Source organism: Hyperolius riggenbachi, chromosome 12 (genome assembly GCF_040937935.1).
Source record: "Hyperolius riggenbachi isolate aHypRig1 chromosome 12, aHypRig1.pri, whole genome shotgun sequence".
NCBI lineage: Eukaryota > Metazoa > Chordata > Amphibia > Anura > Hyperoliidae > Hyperolius > Hyperolius riggenbachi.
This window is the reverse complement of record NC_090657.1, coordinates 79,559,467-79,576,989: the sequence shown is the minus strand read 5'-3', so window position 1 is coordinate 79,576,989 and position 17,523 is coordinate 79,559,467. Positions and strand designations below refer to the sequence as shown.

Genomic DNA, 17,523 nt, shown 5'->3' with positions numbered 1-17,523 from the left:
TCCTGAAGATATCAGTGCTATATAAATACTAAATCATAATAATTACCGGTATTCTCATTTCAGGTAGTGGTTGCCACTAACATTGCAGAGACATCCATCACTATAAACGGGATATCATTTGTCATAGACTGTGGATTTGTTAAGTTACGAGCATATGACCCCAAGCGTGCAGTTGAATCTCTGGTCTTGATTCCTGTGTCACAAGCATCAGCCAATCAGAGAGCAGGCAGGAGTGGAAGAAACCGATCTGGACAATGCTATAGGCTGTATACAGGTGATAAATTGTTGTGACATAAGTGGTTTTCTATTGGCCTCTACTGTATCATGATCTCTTTGTTTTGTTGATCATTTAATCACCATATATCCATGTGGATTAGCAGACTTTTTGTCACAGAAATTTTGGGTGTAAAGTAGCCTATCCACGGAGGGTATATAGGGGTGATGTGTCCTGCATCCTCCATATGGGAAGTGTGCTGCAGAGAGTGCTGCAGAAGATATAGCTACCTGTCCTCGCTTCGACTTGCTTGCTCTAGTGTCCCGGTAGCTTTCCGCACGGGCAACAAGAGCCCCATGCTCACTGCGGTCAGATGACCTTGAGCCTGAAGCTGTATTGGACAGTTTAGAAGCTAAATGGGATATGTAGCTATATCTTCTGCAGCACGCTCCAAGGCATACCCTGTACCCACCACGACACTTGATTGCGCTCTCTGCATAGGGGCTGACACGGGCACATCAGGGGGTTGGCCACTCGGCGGGACATAGATTTTGTGTCAAAAGTGTGTGTGTGTGTGTGGGGGGGGGGGGGGGGTTGTCGGCGTATGAGTGGGAGGGTGTATGTACATTACTTTATGTATGCTGTATGTAATTCCTTTGAAAATTTCTGCAAGCATAGTTCATTGAAGATGAAATTGCACTTCTCTACTAGCCAGGACTTAGTACTCTGTGGAGTACACACTTCGTAGAAACCTCCCATATAGCTGCATGAGTAACTAGCTGCACAGATTAGGAGCTTGTGACTTATTTTCCTTAACTTACTGGCAACAATCTTGGACATAGTCCCATATCGCAGTCTTTTTTTTTTTTTGTTGGGTCCCATGTGCAATTGTTTGTAATGTAATTGACTTCCTGCTAAGCTTGATAAAGAGGTGTGCAGCCTTGAAACGTTGCCTTACCTGCTGGAACACTTTAATGCAATAAAAGAGCAGAAAAATATCAACAGATAGTGCCGGCTTACTCCTTTCTACTTTGCTGATTGATCCGGAGTGCTGTTGGATTACTAGCCTGGCACATCGACTGGGAGTTATATTGGAGTGTGCAGTCACATCACTACTTGCTGGTACTATATAACGCAGAAATAATATCTTTATCTTGGAGCACAAGATATTGCTCTCAAAGATTGCTAGTTTTTACGCTTGTGAAGAATGCTCTTAGGGCCCTTTTCCACCAGCGCGTTTGCGCTGGCTGAATCGCAAAACCGCAAACCGCTAGCGATTTTACAATCGCTACGGTTTGCTTTTTAACATAGGAATCGCGGTAGGTCATTTCCACTACCGCGATTCACTTTTGTCGGGAACGCGAACGCGCGGCGGAGCGATAATTGCCGCGATTTTGCTATGCAGTGCATAGCATAGCAAAATCGCGGCCGCAAACGTCGGGGGAATCGCCGGTTTTGCGATTCAGCAATCGCTAGCGTTCAGCGTGAACGCTAGCGATTGCAGGTGGAAAAGGGCCCTTTGACTACATTTATCCTATAGAAGGATGTGTGTTAATCACAACGGTTTGGAATAGTCTTGCCATACCACTGCTGTATTTTCCAGAGTTATTATCTTCCAGGTCTCTCCCTCAGCCTTTCAGCGTGCTTCACTCCCCCCAGGCTATTCTACACAATGCAGTTGGAGTTTCTATAGGATATGAAATCCCATACATAATGGCTGGCTTGTTGCATCCTGTCCCCACACCCTCTCACTCAGAGGTGTGTCACCGGGTGGCATTTAAAAACTTGGCATAACCAACCAAATTTCCCGCCTTTCTATTCAGTATTTCAAATGATAACAACAGTGTTATTATTTGGATGTCGGGAATTATCACATGAAAATAAGTAGAGACAAGCTGAGTTGAGATTATAGGCTTAGCATATATATGGCTACAGAGATCATATTTGGAAGCCTGAAGGTACCCATTAACGGTACAGTTTTTAGTAAACGATCATATTTTTGACAGGATTATTGCATGAAAAGAGAAGCTTCTAGTGGCTGTATAAGACTGTTAGAAATTGATATTTGTTTTCATATTTTTCCAGTGTTTTGAAACCTTTGCAGCTTTATATTTTCAACGCCCATCCTTCAGACAGAGATGTAAATATACTGTTTAATAGCTTAAAGGACTACTGAAGTCAGTTGCCTGGCAGTCCCAGGAGTTGCTTACATTGATAGACAGGGTCAGGAGCCAATGAAATCAGCTCCTGACCGGCTCACAGGGCTCTACTGTCATAGAGACGGCAGAGCAAGTGAGCTGTGGCGGGCAGAGAGTGACACGATTGGCGGGATGGCAAGAACGCATGGTGTCTGTGAGCTGAAATGTACACACTAGCAGCCACAACAGCATCAAAACAGGGCGTAGATTTCAACTAGCGTCGTCCTCCGGGTCCCCTCCATGGTGCCGCTGTCAAACTCGTTTAAGTCCATGACTGCTCAGTCGCGGGCGACTGCGTATGCACATTCCCAGCCGCTCGCCTCCCTGATCATGCTCCTGAGGCCAGTAATGTTTTGCATATGCGCAGTCCTGGCCACACCTCCCTGATCATGCTCCTCTGGCTGGGAGTGTTTGGCACATGCGCAGTCCTGGCCGTGTGCCTCTCTGATCATGCTCCTCTGGCCGGGAGTGTTCTGCACATGCGCAGTCCTGGCCGCTTGCCTCCCTGATCATGCTCCTCTGGCCAGGAGGGTTCTGCACATGTGCAGGTCTGGCTGAGTGCCTCCCTGATCGTGCTCTTCTGGCCAGGAGTGTTCTGCACATGCCCAGTCCCAGCCGTGCCTCTATGATTCTGCTCCTGTGGCTACGAGTGTTCTGCACATGCGCAGTCCCAGCCGTGCCTCCATGATTGTGCTCCTGTGGCTATGAGTGTTGTAAGACTTGTAAATGGGCTTGAGCAGAAAGCTCTCAGCCATGGGAGCGAGATGCAGGAGGCGCGTGGCCTAGAACAGCATTTGCGCAGTAGCCTGCAACTCAGCTGTTCATAGACTTCCCATCACCTTCATTCCACACAGCCCTAATCATTTCAGGGCAGTACAGTATGGCTATGCACATGAATGCCTCCTATTACTGTTTACTTTCAAAATTGAATAAAAACATTTAACATAAAAAGATGCAACTACTAGCAAGGTGGGAGGTGCCTATAAAGAATAAAAAGATTTATACCATTGCAGTGCCTGTTACGCTGTAGCTCCACAAAGCGGTGTACGGAATTGCAACTATTGCACTCTTTACCCTTGAAAAGCAAGAGTTGTGCTTGCAAACCATATTGGTTTTTTTTGTGCTCAATAAACCTGAATGACATAATGACTTTTGACTCATTGCAGGTGGTAAGTGACCCTTACCCTTCTTTTCTGTGTTTTAATCTTTTTATATTTCCTGGGCGCCTTCACCTTGTTTATAGTGAGACCTTGAGGGGTGAGAGCGGTTGAACTCGATGGACGTATGTCTTTTTTCAACCAAAATAACTATGTAACTATGTAACTATGAATGGCAGGAAGTGAAGTGCTAAATTCTGTGTGTCCGTGTGATGTTAACTTGTGTTTTGTTTTTTTCCCCCATATTTATTGCTAATGTTTTACATTTGACCTTTGCCTTTACCATGCTCAGGACTTAATTTATTTGCCTTTTTATTTTTTTTCACAGAGGAGGATTATTTGAAGCTTCCTCCTTCTACTGTGCCAGAGATGCAGAGAAGTAACCTGTCGCCAGTCATCCTGCAGCTGAAAGCCCTCGGCATAGACAACGTCCTGCGCTTCCACTTCTTATCGGTGAGTCACATCATAATGCGGGGATATTTGGAGGCTGCTGCAGATAGGCCCACTGTGGAAGACAATGGCAGCCATGATCATGCCACTCCTTGATACAAACCAGCCAACCAGCACTGCTGTGTAAATTGATTCTCACTGCTCGGGTCATCGGGGGCACTCGGTGAGCGGCAGGAACACGTGCTGAGCACTCCTCCTAAGCAGAAAGGTGAATCGGCCCTTATATTGCCAGCCTCAAGGCATAAATGCCAAATGTGTTGGTTCTCAGGTTATGCTGTCACTATTAGAAAGTGTTTGTATCCAGCAGCAAGTGGGCCTCTTCCATATGGCAGCTGCAATACAGTCATTGTGGACTTTACATTCTACCTACTTAAAGAGAACCTGACATAAAGCACACCTTGGGATTTATACTTACCTGGGGCTTTACGCAGCCCCCTGTAGCCTGGTCCCTCGGATTCTGACCGGTCCACTCTGTTGCTCCGCAGACTGGCCAGAAACTGACCCAATCACAGGCCACTGCGCATGTGCGGTCCTGGCCACGCACACCCTTGTGTGCGCTGCGCAGTTCACAAAGACTGTAACTGTGCTAGCACTACAGGAGCACGATCAGATGGTGCGCGTGTCCAGAGTCGCACATGCCCTCACAGTGGCACAACAGATGGGACCAGACAGAGTCAGAAAGACTACAGGGGGCTGGAGGAATCTCCAGGTAAGTATAAATCCTGAGGCATTCTTCATCTCCGGTTCTCTAAAAGACCTTTACACACACAAAACCAATGTCACCCACAGGTAGACATTGCAGGGCCGAGGCTGACAGATGTGTCACTAGCCTGCAGGCTAGCAACGTGTACTGTTGCTTTGCAGAGAGGATTCAGGTATGACGTAGTAGCATTTTTGGGACCTCACGTGACGATGGGGTAAGAACAAAGCCCTCAGCCATAACTTGGCCAAAGCGATCTAGTGGAGGTTGAGGGCTGCTGTATACATGCTGGATTCTTGGCAGAGGGGTTGGTTATCAAGTGCCTTAACTGAGTTTCATCTGACGTGTGTACGAAGCTTTAGAAGCTTTAAAATCAATGGGAACCGTTTTATTTTTTGTATTTTGCTATAGTGAACAACTTACCTCATTCTCCTATACCATTCTGTGTCCATTTCGTTGGTCTTTCTGCAGGCTGGACCCCAAAATCTCCGTTTTATATTTTTAGACCAGTTCAGTCGAATATTGTAGCTAGAGAGAGGAGGCAGAGCTTCTTTTCCCTGCTCTGTCACTCCTCCGTCATCTCCACCCTCTCAGTCGCACTCCCGCTGCTGCGCGGCTCCCCTGCTCTCACTACAAGAGCATGCAGCGTTGGGGGCCGGTCTTCATGCATGGCTCCCAGCTTGTGCACAGTGACAGGCAGCGCTGCGGGGAGATAAGAGTGACGTCGCAACGTACTGCGTACGCGCGCTGTTCGATACACGTGGGGGCGCGCGCACGTGCTCACGGCCGCGTACATGAAAGTCTCATTGTCTCGTGCTATTTTATCGGCGCTTGAGACTGTGAGATATTTGGGAGGAAGAGGCTGCCGACCCAAAAGATAAAGCAAAGGTGGGCAGCCGACTTGGAATTAAGGCAAAGATTTCGGGCTGTATTTTTAAAAAATGTGATTCCCAATGGCTTTAAGCTGGTTTCACACCAGAAACCAGCGTCAGCGATGTGGTGCGTTGCGTCCGATGCGCATCGCACCATCAAAAACAGGCCTTCAGGGAACAACGCGCTATTGCGCAGTGTTCCCTGTCTGGCCACCGGCAAAGTAGGAAGTGACACGCGCATGACACGCACATGCGTCACTTCCTGCTTCAGGTATGCAAAACTGTATTGTTTAAATACACTTCTGCGCATGCGCGTTGTGCCATCGCATCGACCATTTCTTAAACATCCACGCATCGCGATAGACTAACATGACTTCCGGGCTGACGCAGATCGCCGCAACTCGACGCGGCGTTAACTTAGTTCTTGACCTGCATCGAGGATACGGCGGAAATGTCACTTCCGTCGCCCCGTAGTGGAGCAGTATGAAATTCTCCATAGATTTTCATCACACGGCAGTGGGGTGTGGTAAAAATACCGGATCACCTCGGTGTGAAAGGGCCCCCAGGCAGAGAATTTTTTAGGAAAGTTTGCGCTCTGCCAAGACAGAAAAGCCTCTCAAAGATGGCAGCAGAACTTGTGATGATGGATACTTCAAGTCTGAATCACTAGTGCCCAATAAAACAGTTCACATAACTGAAATCTGCATTTTTAGTTAGCTGGCTTTAAGTGATACAGCACATGATGTGCAGCCATTAGTAATGAATGATAAACTCTTCTAACATGCAAATTATCTTCACCAGGAAAGAGGCAGTTGTGGCTATACCAATGAACTGAACAAATAAAACAGCTGCTGGTTATTGTTTCACTCTAGAAGCTGTGTTTGGCTCATCGGAAATGTTGCCTCCTGTGTGGGGCTATTTAACATGTCCGTTGTTTTGGTCATGACTGAACTAACGTCAGACTCTGTTTTACACTTAGTCATAAAACATAATAATGAACTAAAATGATAGAGGTGTGAGAGAACAGACTTTACAACAGAATTAAAGTCTGGCATAACATACCATAAAAACCTGTTTCACCACTCATTGTCCTATAAATTCCTACCTGCATTTATTTTCAACGTAATGCCATCTGTGTAAAAGTTCAAATTTCCTTCTTTCTATCCTGACTATATCACAGTTACTCCCTGCACACTGCAAATCCGATATGTGATTCCGATTTGCGATTCTGATTCCGATTTGCGATTCTGAATTTCCCTGGATGCTATCAAAAGAAAAACGCAGAAAAAACGTAACATGCAGTACCGATTAAGAATCGGAAATCGGAATCGCAGGTGAAAATCAATTAAAAATCGGAATCTCAAGTAATGTGCAAGAGGCCTTTCTACTGGAAACACCCATGTTGAATGATTGTCATGTCCAGTTGAGAGAAAGCAGTGCTTTCAGTCTTCTGCTCACAATCAGTGCATCTGTCGCCCAGAAGTTTCCTTTTATGCAAGCAGAAGCTTATTTACTCTGCTCCATATAGCAAAAGGAAAATCTCCTTAAGGGGCCCATACATTGGTCGATTTCAGCCATTGATCGAGCGATCAATTCTATAATTGATCGGAAATCGATTCTTTCAAATCAGCCAATCGATCCATTTCAATTGATTTTGATCGATTTGATCTATGTAACCAGCTGGAAAATCTAGGTTGATCTGCTGCTGGCAGTAGATCGATGGCCCATAGAGTTGCATTGAATCTAATGGTGCAATAATGCATTTAGATCGATTTTCAATAGATTTCCAATAGATTTCATTCTAAAATCTATTGGAAATATGTTCCTTGTGTGTGGCACACTTCAGATTCCTGTCAGATTCGACTTGACCGGCATCTGACAGAAATCTATCTGATGGTCAAATCTGCTGCAAATCTATATGTGTATGGCCACCTTTACAGTGGGGGCAGGACTGTGTGTGTTGCAGCTTCGAATTGGCTCAGTCATGGGAGTCAGGGGAGTGTGAGACTAAAGGTGGCCATACACTGGCCCGATTTGCGCCCGTTTCGACAGCAGATTTGATCACTGGGATCGAATCTGCTGCCAATCGTTCACGCTACACGACGAATTTTGATCCATTCCGTCCGATCCCGTCGATCGCGCCGCGCGGAAAATAACCGTCGATAGCCCGCAGGTAAAGAGCGCATCGATAGCGGCGCTCGAGTGCCCGACGACCGACGCAATTGAGCCGCATACATTACCTGCTCCGCCGGCGCGACTCCCGGGTCTCCGCTCTTCTCCGTCTCTGCTCTGGTCTCCGGCATGCTTTCCTTCTTTCTGTCCCGGCAGGAAGTTTAAACAGTAGAGGGCGCTCTACTGTTTAAACTTCCCCCAGACAGGAAGAAGGGAAGCATGTCGGAGACCAGAGCGGAGACGGAGAAGAAGAAGAGCGGTGACCGGGGGCAGTCGCACCAGCGGAGCAGGTAATGTATGCGGACGGGGGGAGCGGCGGCAGCACCACCACAACAGATTGTGATCGGTTTCAGGCTGAAATCGGTTCACAATCTGTTTGCAGTAAAGGTAGCCATACGATCCCTCTCTGATCACATTCGATCAGATAGGGATCTGTCTGTTGGTCGAATCTGATGGCAAATCGACCAGTGTATGGCTACCTTAAGGGCCATATGCAATTCCACTTTTCTCCTACGTTTCCTCCTAGGAGATAATCTTTCATCTTCTATTTTAAATAATTTTCCAGCACTTTTCAACTGAAAAAGTACTGAGAAGTTAGTGCAAAAGTACTGTCAAATTTATTTTGAGTATTTTTTTTCTTGCTGGTGGCTGAAAAGGCATTTTATTGACAAATTTTAAAATATCACTTAGGAGAAAACTCAGGTGAAAAGGTGAATTGCATATGGCCCTAAGTGTATTAACGATTTCAAGTACTTAAAAAAATTGATTATTTTCTTAGTAGTTATAATTCTTATAAAACCAGTAATAAAACAAATTGTCATAAGTGAGTGTACAAAGAGGTCTAATTTTCTAGGAGATAATTGCAGCGATCCTGCAAGCCAAGCCTGGGTTTATCAAAGTCTTAAGATGTGTACACACATGCAATTTTGGTTGGCCAAATTTACCATTTTTATGTAGTATGAGGGCCAGCAGATCTTGAATACTATGAACAGCGTGTGTAGGTAAGTTCTCATACTACATGGGAATGGTAAAGTTGGACAATTGGCCACTCAAATTGGATATATATATATATATATATATATATATATATATATATATATATATATATATATATATATATATATATATATATATATACATACAGTGCACCTGAGATGGGGAAGAAAAAAAATGTATACATTCCTAAGTCTTCCCCCAGCCCCTTTCAGGCCAATTGCTCCCTCGCTATCCTCCCAGGACGCCCCAGTTGGATAACTGCAAGTGCAGTTATCTTTCATGGTATCTTTCAGCCTCCTGAGGAAAAGGGACCTTAGATACATTTTAATGCAATCATCCTATGTGTGGCCAGTATGAAGGCGCGTACACACGCCATACCGCCAGCAACAACGGGCCCATCAAACCCTCCTGCTGGGCGGACGTTCAGCCGACAGTAGCACTTGTGTACAAGCTGTCGGGAGAATGACACGGCTGTTTCTGAACGATCCGCTTAGCGGAGCGTTCAGAAACAGCCTTATCATTCTGCTGACACCGCGTACACACGTGCTACTGACGGCTGAACGTCCGCCCAGCGGGAGGGTCTGATGGACCCGTTGTTGCTGGCGGTATGGCGTATGTATGCGCCTTAAAGGTGCCAGTCACTGATAAAATCTCGATTTGTGCAAGCTCACCAATTCTATGTAGTGGAAGGGTAAACTGAGTGAATATAGATACTGTACATAGTCCTTTATAGTAGCAGTAGGGTATTGTACCGTGTTAGCCATCAGTAAAAGCAAGAAGTTTTAAATCAGGATGATACCATTTATTGGCTAACTACAAATGAATAAGAATAAACAAGCTTTCGGCCTTGCAGCCTTCGTCAGGTTTACATCCTGTTAGTTTGCAAGCTGGTGGTACAGACAGCTTATATACATGCAACATCAAAAGGGAAAACAGATATTTTTATTAAGCATAAATACATCATTAAGATGCCTTAATACAAACAGACCATCTAAATGGGGTAAGATAAGGATCCTTGTTTACTCCATTGCTCACAGACCAGGTGTTAGGATTGACCCAGAGGTATCGTAAATTCTTAGTTCACAAGTTCAGCTAGAGTGGCTGAGACAGTTCATATATCATCAATCTCATACCAATATGGGGCAGCACGGTGGCGTAGTGGTTAGCTCTCTCGCCTTGCAGCGCTGGGTCCCTGGTTCGAATCCCAGCCGGGGCACTATCTGCAAAGAGTTTGTATGTTCTCTCCGTGTCTGCGTGGGTTTCCTCCGGGCACTCCGGTTTCCTCCCACATTCCAAAAACATACGGATAAGTTGATTGGCTCCCCCTAAAAATTGGCCCTAGACTACAGTACTTACACTACATAATATAGACATATGGCAATGGTAGGGATTAGATTGTGAGCTCCTTGAGGGACAGTTAGTGACAAGATATATATATATATATATATATATATATATATATATATATATATATATAAACTGTACAGCGCTGCGTAATATTTCGGCGCTATATAAATACTAAATAATAATAATAATAAATAATAATATAGAAAGTTGTTGTCCTTATTCAAATCCTTCTGCACAGCTTTGAACCAATTTATAAATTTTGTTCCTGCTATTAATCGGTCATTTGACGTTTTGAAGCTGCCCTTCAGGGCAGTGACACGAAGATCATCCATGCTGTGTCCGTTGGACCGAAAGTGTGTAGCAACTGGGAGTCCAGATTTGGTATCATTAATAGTGTGCCTGTGTCCATTCATACGTTTGCGCAGAGTTTGTCCAGTTTCTCCCACGTACATAACATTGGGGCATTTAGCACACATGATCAGATATACCAGATTGGTGGACCCACAGGAAAATTTACCTTGTACTCTGTACTCCTGTTGTGAACCTGGTATCGTTACCCTGCCAGTGGACAGGACCTCTATTTACAGCAGATGGGCGTGGCAATGGGTTCGCGATTCGCTCCACAGTATGCAAATCTATTTATGGCCAAAATCGAAGAGGAATACCTCAATGCATGTGGCATAAAACCCTTGGCCTACTTCCGCTTTATTGATGATATTTTAATCATCTGGTCCGCAAGTGAGGATGATCTTCTCCAGTTCCACAGGAACTTCAATGCCTTCCATCCTACAATCAAATTGAAACTTACCTACTCTCACACAGAGATTAACTTTCTGGACACCACCATATACATCAGGGGTAACAACATACAAACCTCTGTGTATCGCAAACCTACAGACCGTCCCACATACCTAAGATATGACAGTTTTCATCCCAAGCACATTAAGAACTCTATAATTTACAGCCAAGCTATAAGGTACAACCGGATTTGTTCTGACAGGATGGACAGAGACAAGCACCTGGATCACCTTAAGAACACTTTCATTAAACAAGGTTACAGTCCTCCCATGGCTGAGGCCCAAATCAGGAAAGCCAGCAACATCCCCAGGACTGAACTCCTGAAATATAAGCAAAACCAGAAAGAGGAACGTGTCCCTTTGGTTGTCACCTACAATCCACACCTGGAAATCTTAAGGAGGATTGCTAAGGAACTTCATCCCATTTTACACAAGGATCACAGCCTGAGAACGATATTCCCTAAACCTCCACTCTTGTCATATCGGCAACCACACAATCTAAAACAGATGATTGTCAGGAGCTCTTTGAATAGGCCTCAACAAAACGGAACATCACCCTGCCGACAAAAAATATGTGGGACCTGCAGACACATTTACTCCACTGACAGGGTAACGATACCAGGTTCACAACAGGAGTACAGAGTACAAGGTAAATTTTCCTGTGGGTCCACCAATCTGGTATATCTGATCATGTGTGCTAAATGCCCCAATGTTATGTACGTGGGAGAAACTGGACAAACTCTGCGCAAACGTATGAATGGACACAGGCACACTATTAATGATACCAAATCTGGACTCCCAGTTGCTACACACTTTCGGTCCAACGGACACAGCATGGATGATCTTCGTGTCACTGCCCTGAAGGGCGGCTTCAAAACGTCAAATGACCGATTAATAGCAGAAACAAAATTTATAAATTGGTTCAAAGCTGTGCAGAAGGGTTTGAATAAGGACAACAACTTTCTATATTGGTATGAGATTGATGATATATGAACTGTCTCAGCCACTCTAGCTGAACTTGTGAACTAAGAATTTACGATACCTCTGGGTCAATCCTAACACCTGGTCTGTGAGCAATGGAGTAAACAAGGATCCTTATCTTACTCCATTTAGATGGTCTGTTTGTATTAAGGCATCTTAATGTATTTATGCTTGAAAAAAAATATCTGTTTTCCCTTTTGATGTTGCATGTATATAAGCTGTCTGTACCACCAGCTTGCAAACTAACAGGATGAAAACCTGATGAAAGCTGCAAGGCCGAAAGCTTGTTTATTCTTATTCATTTGTAGTTAGCCAATAAATGGTATCATCCTGATTTAAAACTTCTTGATAGTCCTGTATAGTCAGTGTTCTCCCCAGGCACTTTTAGCTGGGTGCTCCGCCCAGCTAGTTTTGGTGACCACCCAGCTGTCATCGGCTCACCTTCTCCCCTGCTGTATGCAGAGACGTGCTGGCCCTGCATTCTGTTATCCCGCCCCACCCGGCTACTTTTTCATGCCACCCGTCTGGAAAAAAATTCTGAGGAGAATACTGATAGTACATAGAAGTGGTAAGATTATATAATCAAGTTAATGGGCACCTTTAAACTTTTAAGGGAACCCGAGCTGAATGTGATATGGAGGATGCCAATTTATTTCCTTTTAAATAATGCAAGTTGCCTGGCTTTCCCTCTGATCTTAGCCATAGACCCTGAACAAGCATGCAGATCAGCTGCTCTGACTGAAGTCTGATTGGATTAGCCATATGCCTGTTTCAGGGTTGGGACACCCTGAAGATAAATGATACTGCCAGGAACTGGTATTTAAAAGGAAATCAATATGGCAGCCTCCATATCTTTTTCACTTTGGGTTACCTTTAAAGAATGCCTTCCAGATGACAGGAGTGAGCAGCCCTCACCTGGGTTATATCAGATCAGTGATTGTGTGATTGCAGGGTCATGTATGTCTCCTCAGCCAGTGTTTTTTTTTCTAATACACACTGTCCTGAGTGTGGTTGCATGCAATGGGTATTACCTAAAGACTGAGTGGTTTAATTATTCAATGTTCTGTTTTACTTTCCCTTCTTTTTTATTTTTTCCTAGCCACCCCCTGCACAGTCCATGGTTCAGGCTCTGGAGCTGCTGTATGCATTAGGAGGTAGGGAAAAGTCAGTTCTATATCAGCTGTTTTTTGTGTTGCTTCATGTCTGTTAGTGGTAAAGCAAGCCTATCGCAGAGCTGTATAACCGAAACCAAGCAAGTGATGAATGATACAGAATCAGGGGTTTCCTTCACTGAAAACTGCGCCAAAACAATCAGTAGTTAAAGGAAAACTGTAGGGGCTCGGCGGAAAATGAGTTGAACTTACCCGGGGCTTCTAATGGTCCCCCGCAGACTTCCTGTGCCCGCGCATCCACCCACCCACCGACGCCCCGGCCCTGCCTCCGGTTCACTTCTGGAATTTCAGACTTTAAAGTCTGAAAACCACTGCGCCTGGATTGCCATGTCCTCACTCCCAGTGATGTCACCAGGAGCGTACTGCGCAGGCACAGACCATACTGGGCCTGCGCAGTACGCTCCTGGTGACATCATTAGGAGCGTGGACACGGCAACGCAGGCGCAGTGGTTTTCAGACTTTAAAGTCTAAAATTCCAGAAGTGAACCGGAAGCAGGGTTGGAGCATCGGTGAGTGGCTGCGCGGGCACAGGATGTCTGCGGGGGACCATTAGAAACCCCGGGTAACTTTAACTCATTTCCCCCCCCCCCCCCCCCCCTCCTACAGTATTCCTTTAAAGAAATAAAGATGAGTAAAGACCTGTTTAGATCAATGTCTTCATTTTCATTTGGTGCCCAATTCACAACTGTATTTGTCATTTAGACATACCAGCTTTACCCGGTACCCATTTTTTTCTCACGCCTCTACTTCTCGCTCGTGCAACAGCTGCCACACCAGGGAAACTCAATAGATACGTAATCCAGCAACAAGATTATAGGATGCAGAATGTGGTCTGTTGCATGCAAGGCAAAACACTTTGGCGCACTTTGGATTTTTGATTTGATCTATATTTTCTGCTGGATTTTTTTTATCATACAGACGGCAACCTTTCTAACTCCCCAGGTTATTCTCTTGTATTTGGGTTGATATGGGGAGCGGCAGTCTGTGAATACTTGGCTTCTCTTGTACAGAAGAGTGGCATTTTCCACCCTGAAACATAGGTGCTGGATTAGAATTTCAGAGATACTTTGGGATGGTGATATTATTATTATTGTCGTTGATTTATAGAGCACCAGCATATTCCGTGGTGCTGCACAAAGTAAGAAACACTCATGGGGTACAAAATAATACAGACTGTGGTATACACAAAATATAGACAACAGTGCATAATACAGCATTGGCAGACCTAGTAATTACAGTGACATATAACATGATATACAAAATGTACAGCAAATTCCAAGACACAATTGAATGAGAGAGTCCTGACCTTGTGAGTTTACAGTCTAAAGAAGTGGTCCTCAAACTAAGGCCCGCGGGCCGAATGCGGCCCCCTGAGGCTTTTTCACAGGCCCCCCACTCACAAAATGTATTACATATAGGTGCAGTCCACCGCATCTTTAAATATTGGTGTCTCGCATATAAAATAGCAGTGCTGGTACCATCAATCCACAGGGAAGCCAGCAAGCAGTCATTCGCTGGCTTCCAATCCAATTCCGCATCAGGTGACACTGCTTTCCTATTGGATGACAGGTTGCTCCCTGAGTATGCTTCACTGTCTGGCTAAAATAAGTTTTTTACTATCTGCACATGCTGTATTGGGGGCATAATATCTGCTTTGGATAAATGGGAGACACAAGGGCTGCACGTGTAAACAGGTAATAGTTTACCTACCTACTACCTAGGTTCAATGTAATGTTTTCTACATCATATTATGTATACTCCGGCCCCCCGTTAGTTTGAAGTATGTTGGCCCGGCCCTTAACGAAAAAGTTTGGGGACCCCTGGTCTAAAGGAATAGAGAGGAAACAAAAAGTGGGGTAGTATACAATACATATACATAGAAGTAGTGTGTTATTGGGTAATATTTAGCAAGAACTACAGAAGTTGACGGGGATTGGCTGAGGTTAGAGCCCTTGTTGGAAAAACTGAGTTTTGAGGGAGATTTCAAAGGTTAGAGAGTTACGGATTTGTTTTTGAAGGAGATTTCAGAAGAGTGGTGATATGGTAATATATCCCCGCTATATATCTAATCTGCAAAGTGGTAATGGCGTTTCTGGCCTGACAGAATGTGAATAACAAATAAAAATAAGGAAAAAAATAACTGAATAGCAGTTTGATAATGGCAACTTCAGTATGTGCAGACACATTTTACTGTGAGAGGGAAAAATGCTCAAACAAGCAGCGTCATTTCACCACTGGAGTCTTCATTTACTGATGGGGAGTGTTTTGGTGCATGTTGTTTTGTGTTTATTTCATTATTATCAGGATGACATGTGGAACATCTTCTGTTTCAGGCCTGGATAAGCATTGCAAACTCACTGAACCCCTTGGTGTCCGAATGGCAGAGTTCCCCCTTAACCCCATGTTTTCCAAGATGCTCCTGGAGTCAGGTAGGAATATCTATGGCCACAAGCAGGTAATCTTACAGCAGCCATACTTAGATTATATCCATTCCTCTTGGAAAAGTGTTCTTGATGCATCTCAGTTCAAAAGGTGCAAGTGGAGAGGCAGTAGGTCATTTCTTTTTTATTTGCATTGTGCTTGCTCTTGTGATCCTTCTCCACGTTCAAGTGACTCTGTCCAGCACAGTGCAAGTTTACACTGTAAGTGCCTCCCCCTACTGGTGAGTGAATAGTTGGATGCTCCTCCACGCTGCTTTATCTCTCCTCACAACATGCTCCTGTCACACTGTTCCTGGTCTCTCTCCAACGTCCTGAGCTCTTTCCTGGGGGGCGGTAAGACACTTGCTTACGGCCTCGCCCCCTATATTATTCCACCTGAATCACCCGAGTTGCTTCATGGTAGGGCTGGCCCTGACTGTACAGAGTAATTACAAAATCAAGGGTCTGGCAGGGCAGACAGCTGCATTACCAGGTAAGTGAATGCCTGACCTGTAGCCTAGAAGCCAACGGCAGGCCTGGAGTAACAGAGTGACAGCTGCCTCCTGTGTGCCTCAAAGTGGTTCTTTTAAAGGCCTTTCCTTTGAGGTAAAAAAAAGTGGAGGGACATTGTGAAAACAAGTGAAAGAAATAGGTGCGATCTAAAAAAAAATCCACAGAATACACAGGCTCCCAACAATGATAACATATTTAAAAACAAGTTTAAAAAGAATTAGTGTTGGCTTACCTTCCACCAATGAGATGACCAATCGTGAAGACATTTTTATCAAGCACCAGTGGACAGCACGTTTCGCCAGTACGAACTCCCTTCCTCAGGTGGAGTGGAACTTTAAATAGACTGCAATAGGATATCACAACTATAATGCAAAATGCTTTGTCCACTAGTGCTTACTAAAAATGGTTTTTATTTCTCATTGGTGGAAAGTATTTTATCTTTTTTTAAGCTGTTTTTAATTATTTTATCATTTTTAGGTGCCTTTTGTGAAAATAACAGAATTTCCTATGCCCCATTACCATATTTAGAAATCCAAGCCTTTTAGCACTTTTACATAAATATTCACCAATGTATGTAAAATACACAATGATGATCTATTTTGCCTCCCTTGGGTAAATTCTTGGCCTCAATGCTTCTGTCTGTCCCCGCCCCTTCCTGGCTCTGGCAACCAATCCTAATGCTTCACCTTTGCACCATGGGTGTAATATTGACTCCTTACATTGTCGATGGATTGCATTTTTAACCTATTTAGCACACAGTTGATTAATACTCTGTGTGATCATACTCTCAGGATATTACCATGTAACACCTATTACAATGCCCAACTTGCTTGTTATGGTCATATGATAAGAGAACTTATTATTTTTTGTGATAGTTTCCTCTAAGATCCTTCTCATTTATTTTTTAAGGCAATTTTGGATGCTCGGCTGAAATTTTAAGCATTGCTGCTATGATGCAGATCCAGAATGTCTTTGTTGTGCCTCCAAACCAGAAGTCACAAGCAGTGAGTAAATCATCATTGAAACATGGCGGTGTGCAAATTATATTCCCATGTTGATGCCTAAATAAATGCAGTATTAAGTGGATGGGGAAAAGTACTTGTGTTAATATGTACATGTACTGCTATACTTTAAAACATGGCTTAAAGTGGACTTGAACTCTTGCACAGGACAGGAGAAAAACATATAGAAATGTACCTTGTATGTATTTAGAGAGTTTAGCCTTTCTAATTCCCCCTCATCTGTGTCTAATGTCAAATGTAATTGGATCTCTTAGCTGTGTCAGCTGGCTGCCTCAGCAGAGCAGGAAGTAGTCACACTGTTGATTTATTGTAGGATATGTATCGGCTGTAACAAAGAAATGTTTCTTTTAGAGCAGAGAGGAAGTTCTGAGTTCAGGTCCGCTTTAAAGTTCAGTAAGTCATTATGGAGCATTATTGAGGAGAGCCATATTTTAAAGCATACCTGAACTGACGTGACCTGATAAGAGAAACAGGTACGTATACATGCATGATTACTGTCACCCATGGGGATC

The 17,523-nt window shown here is 44.2% G+C and overlaps 1 protein-coding gene across 1 annotated transcript in view; it reads left to right on the top strand.

Annotated features, from left to right (window-relative positions):
* Positions 1-17,523, top strand: part of DHX35 (DEAH-box helicase 35) — a 72,842-nt gene that overhangs the window by 33,437 nt on the left and 21,882 nt on the right. The window contains exons 12-16 of the mRNA XM_068261984.1: positions 64-274; positions 3,898-4,022; positions 12,984-13,038; positions 15,390-15,485; positions 16,899-16,993. Of these exons, the coding sequence (XP_068118085.1) occupies positions 64-274; positions 3,898-4,022; positions 12,984-13,038; positions 15,390-15,485; positions 16,899-16,993 (582 nt within the window). The remainder of the gene's footprint in view (positions 1-63; positions 275-3,897; positions 4,023-12,983; positions 13,039-15,389; positions 15,486-16,898; positions 16,994-17,523) is intronic.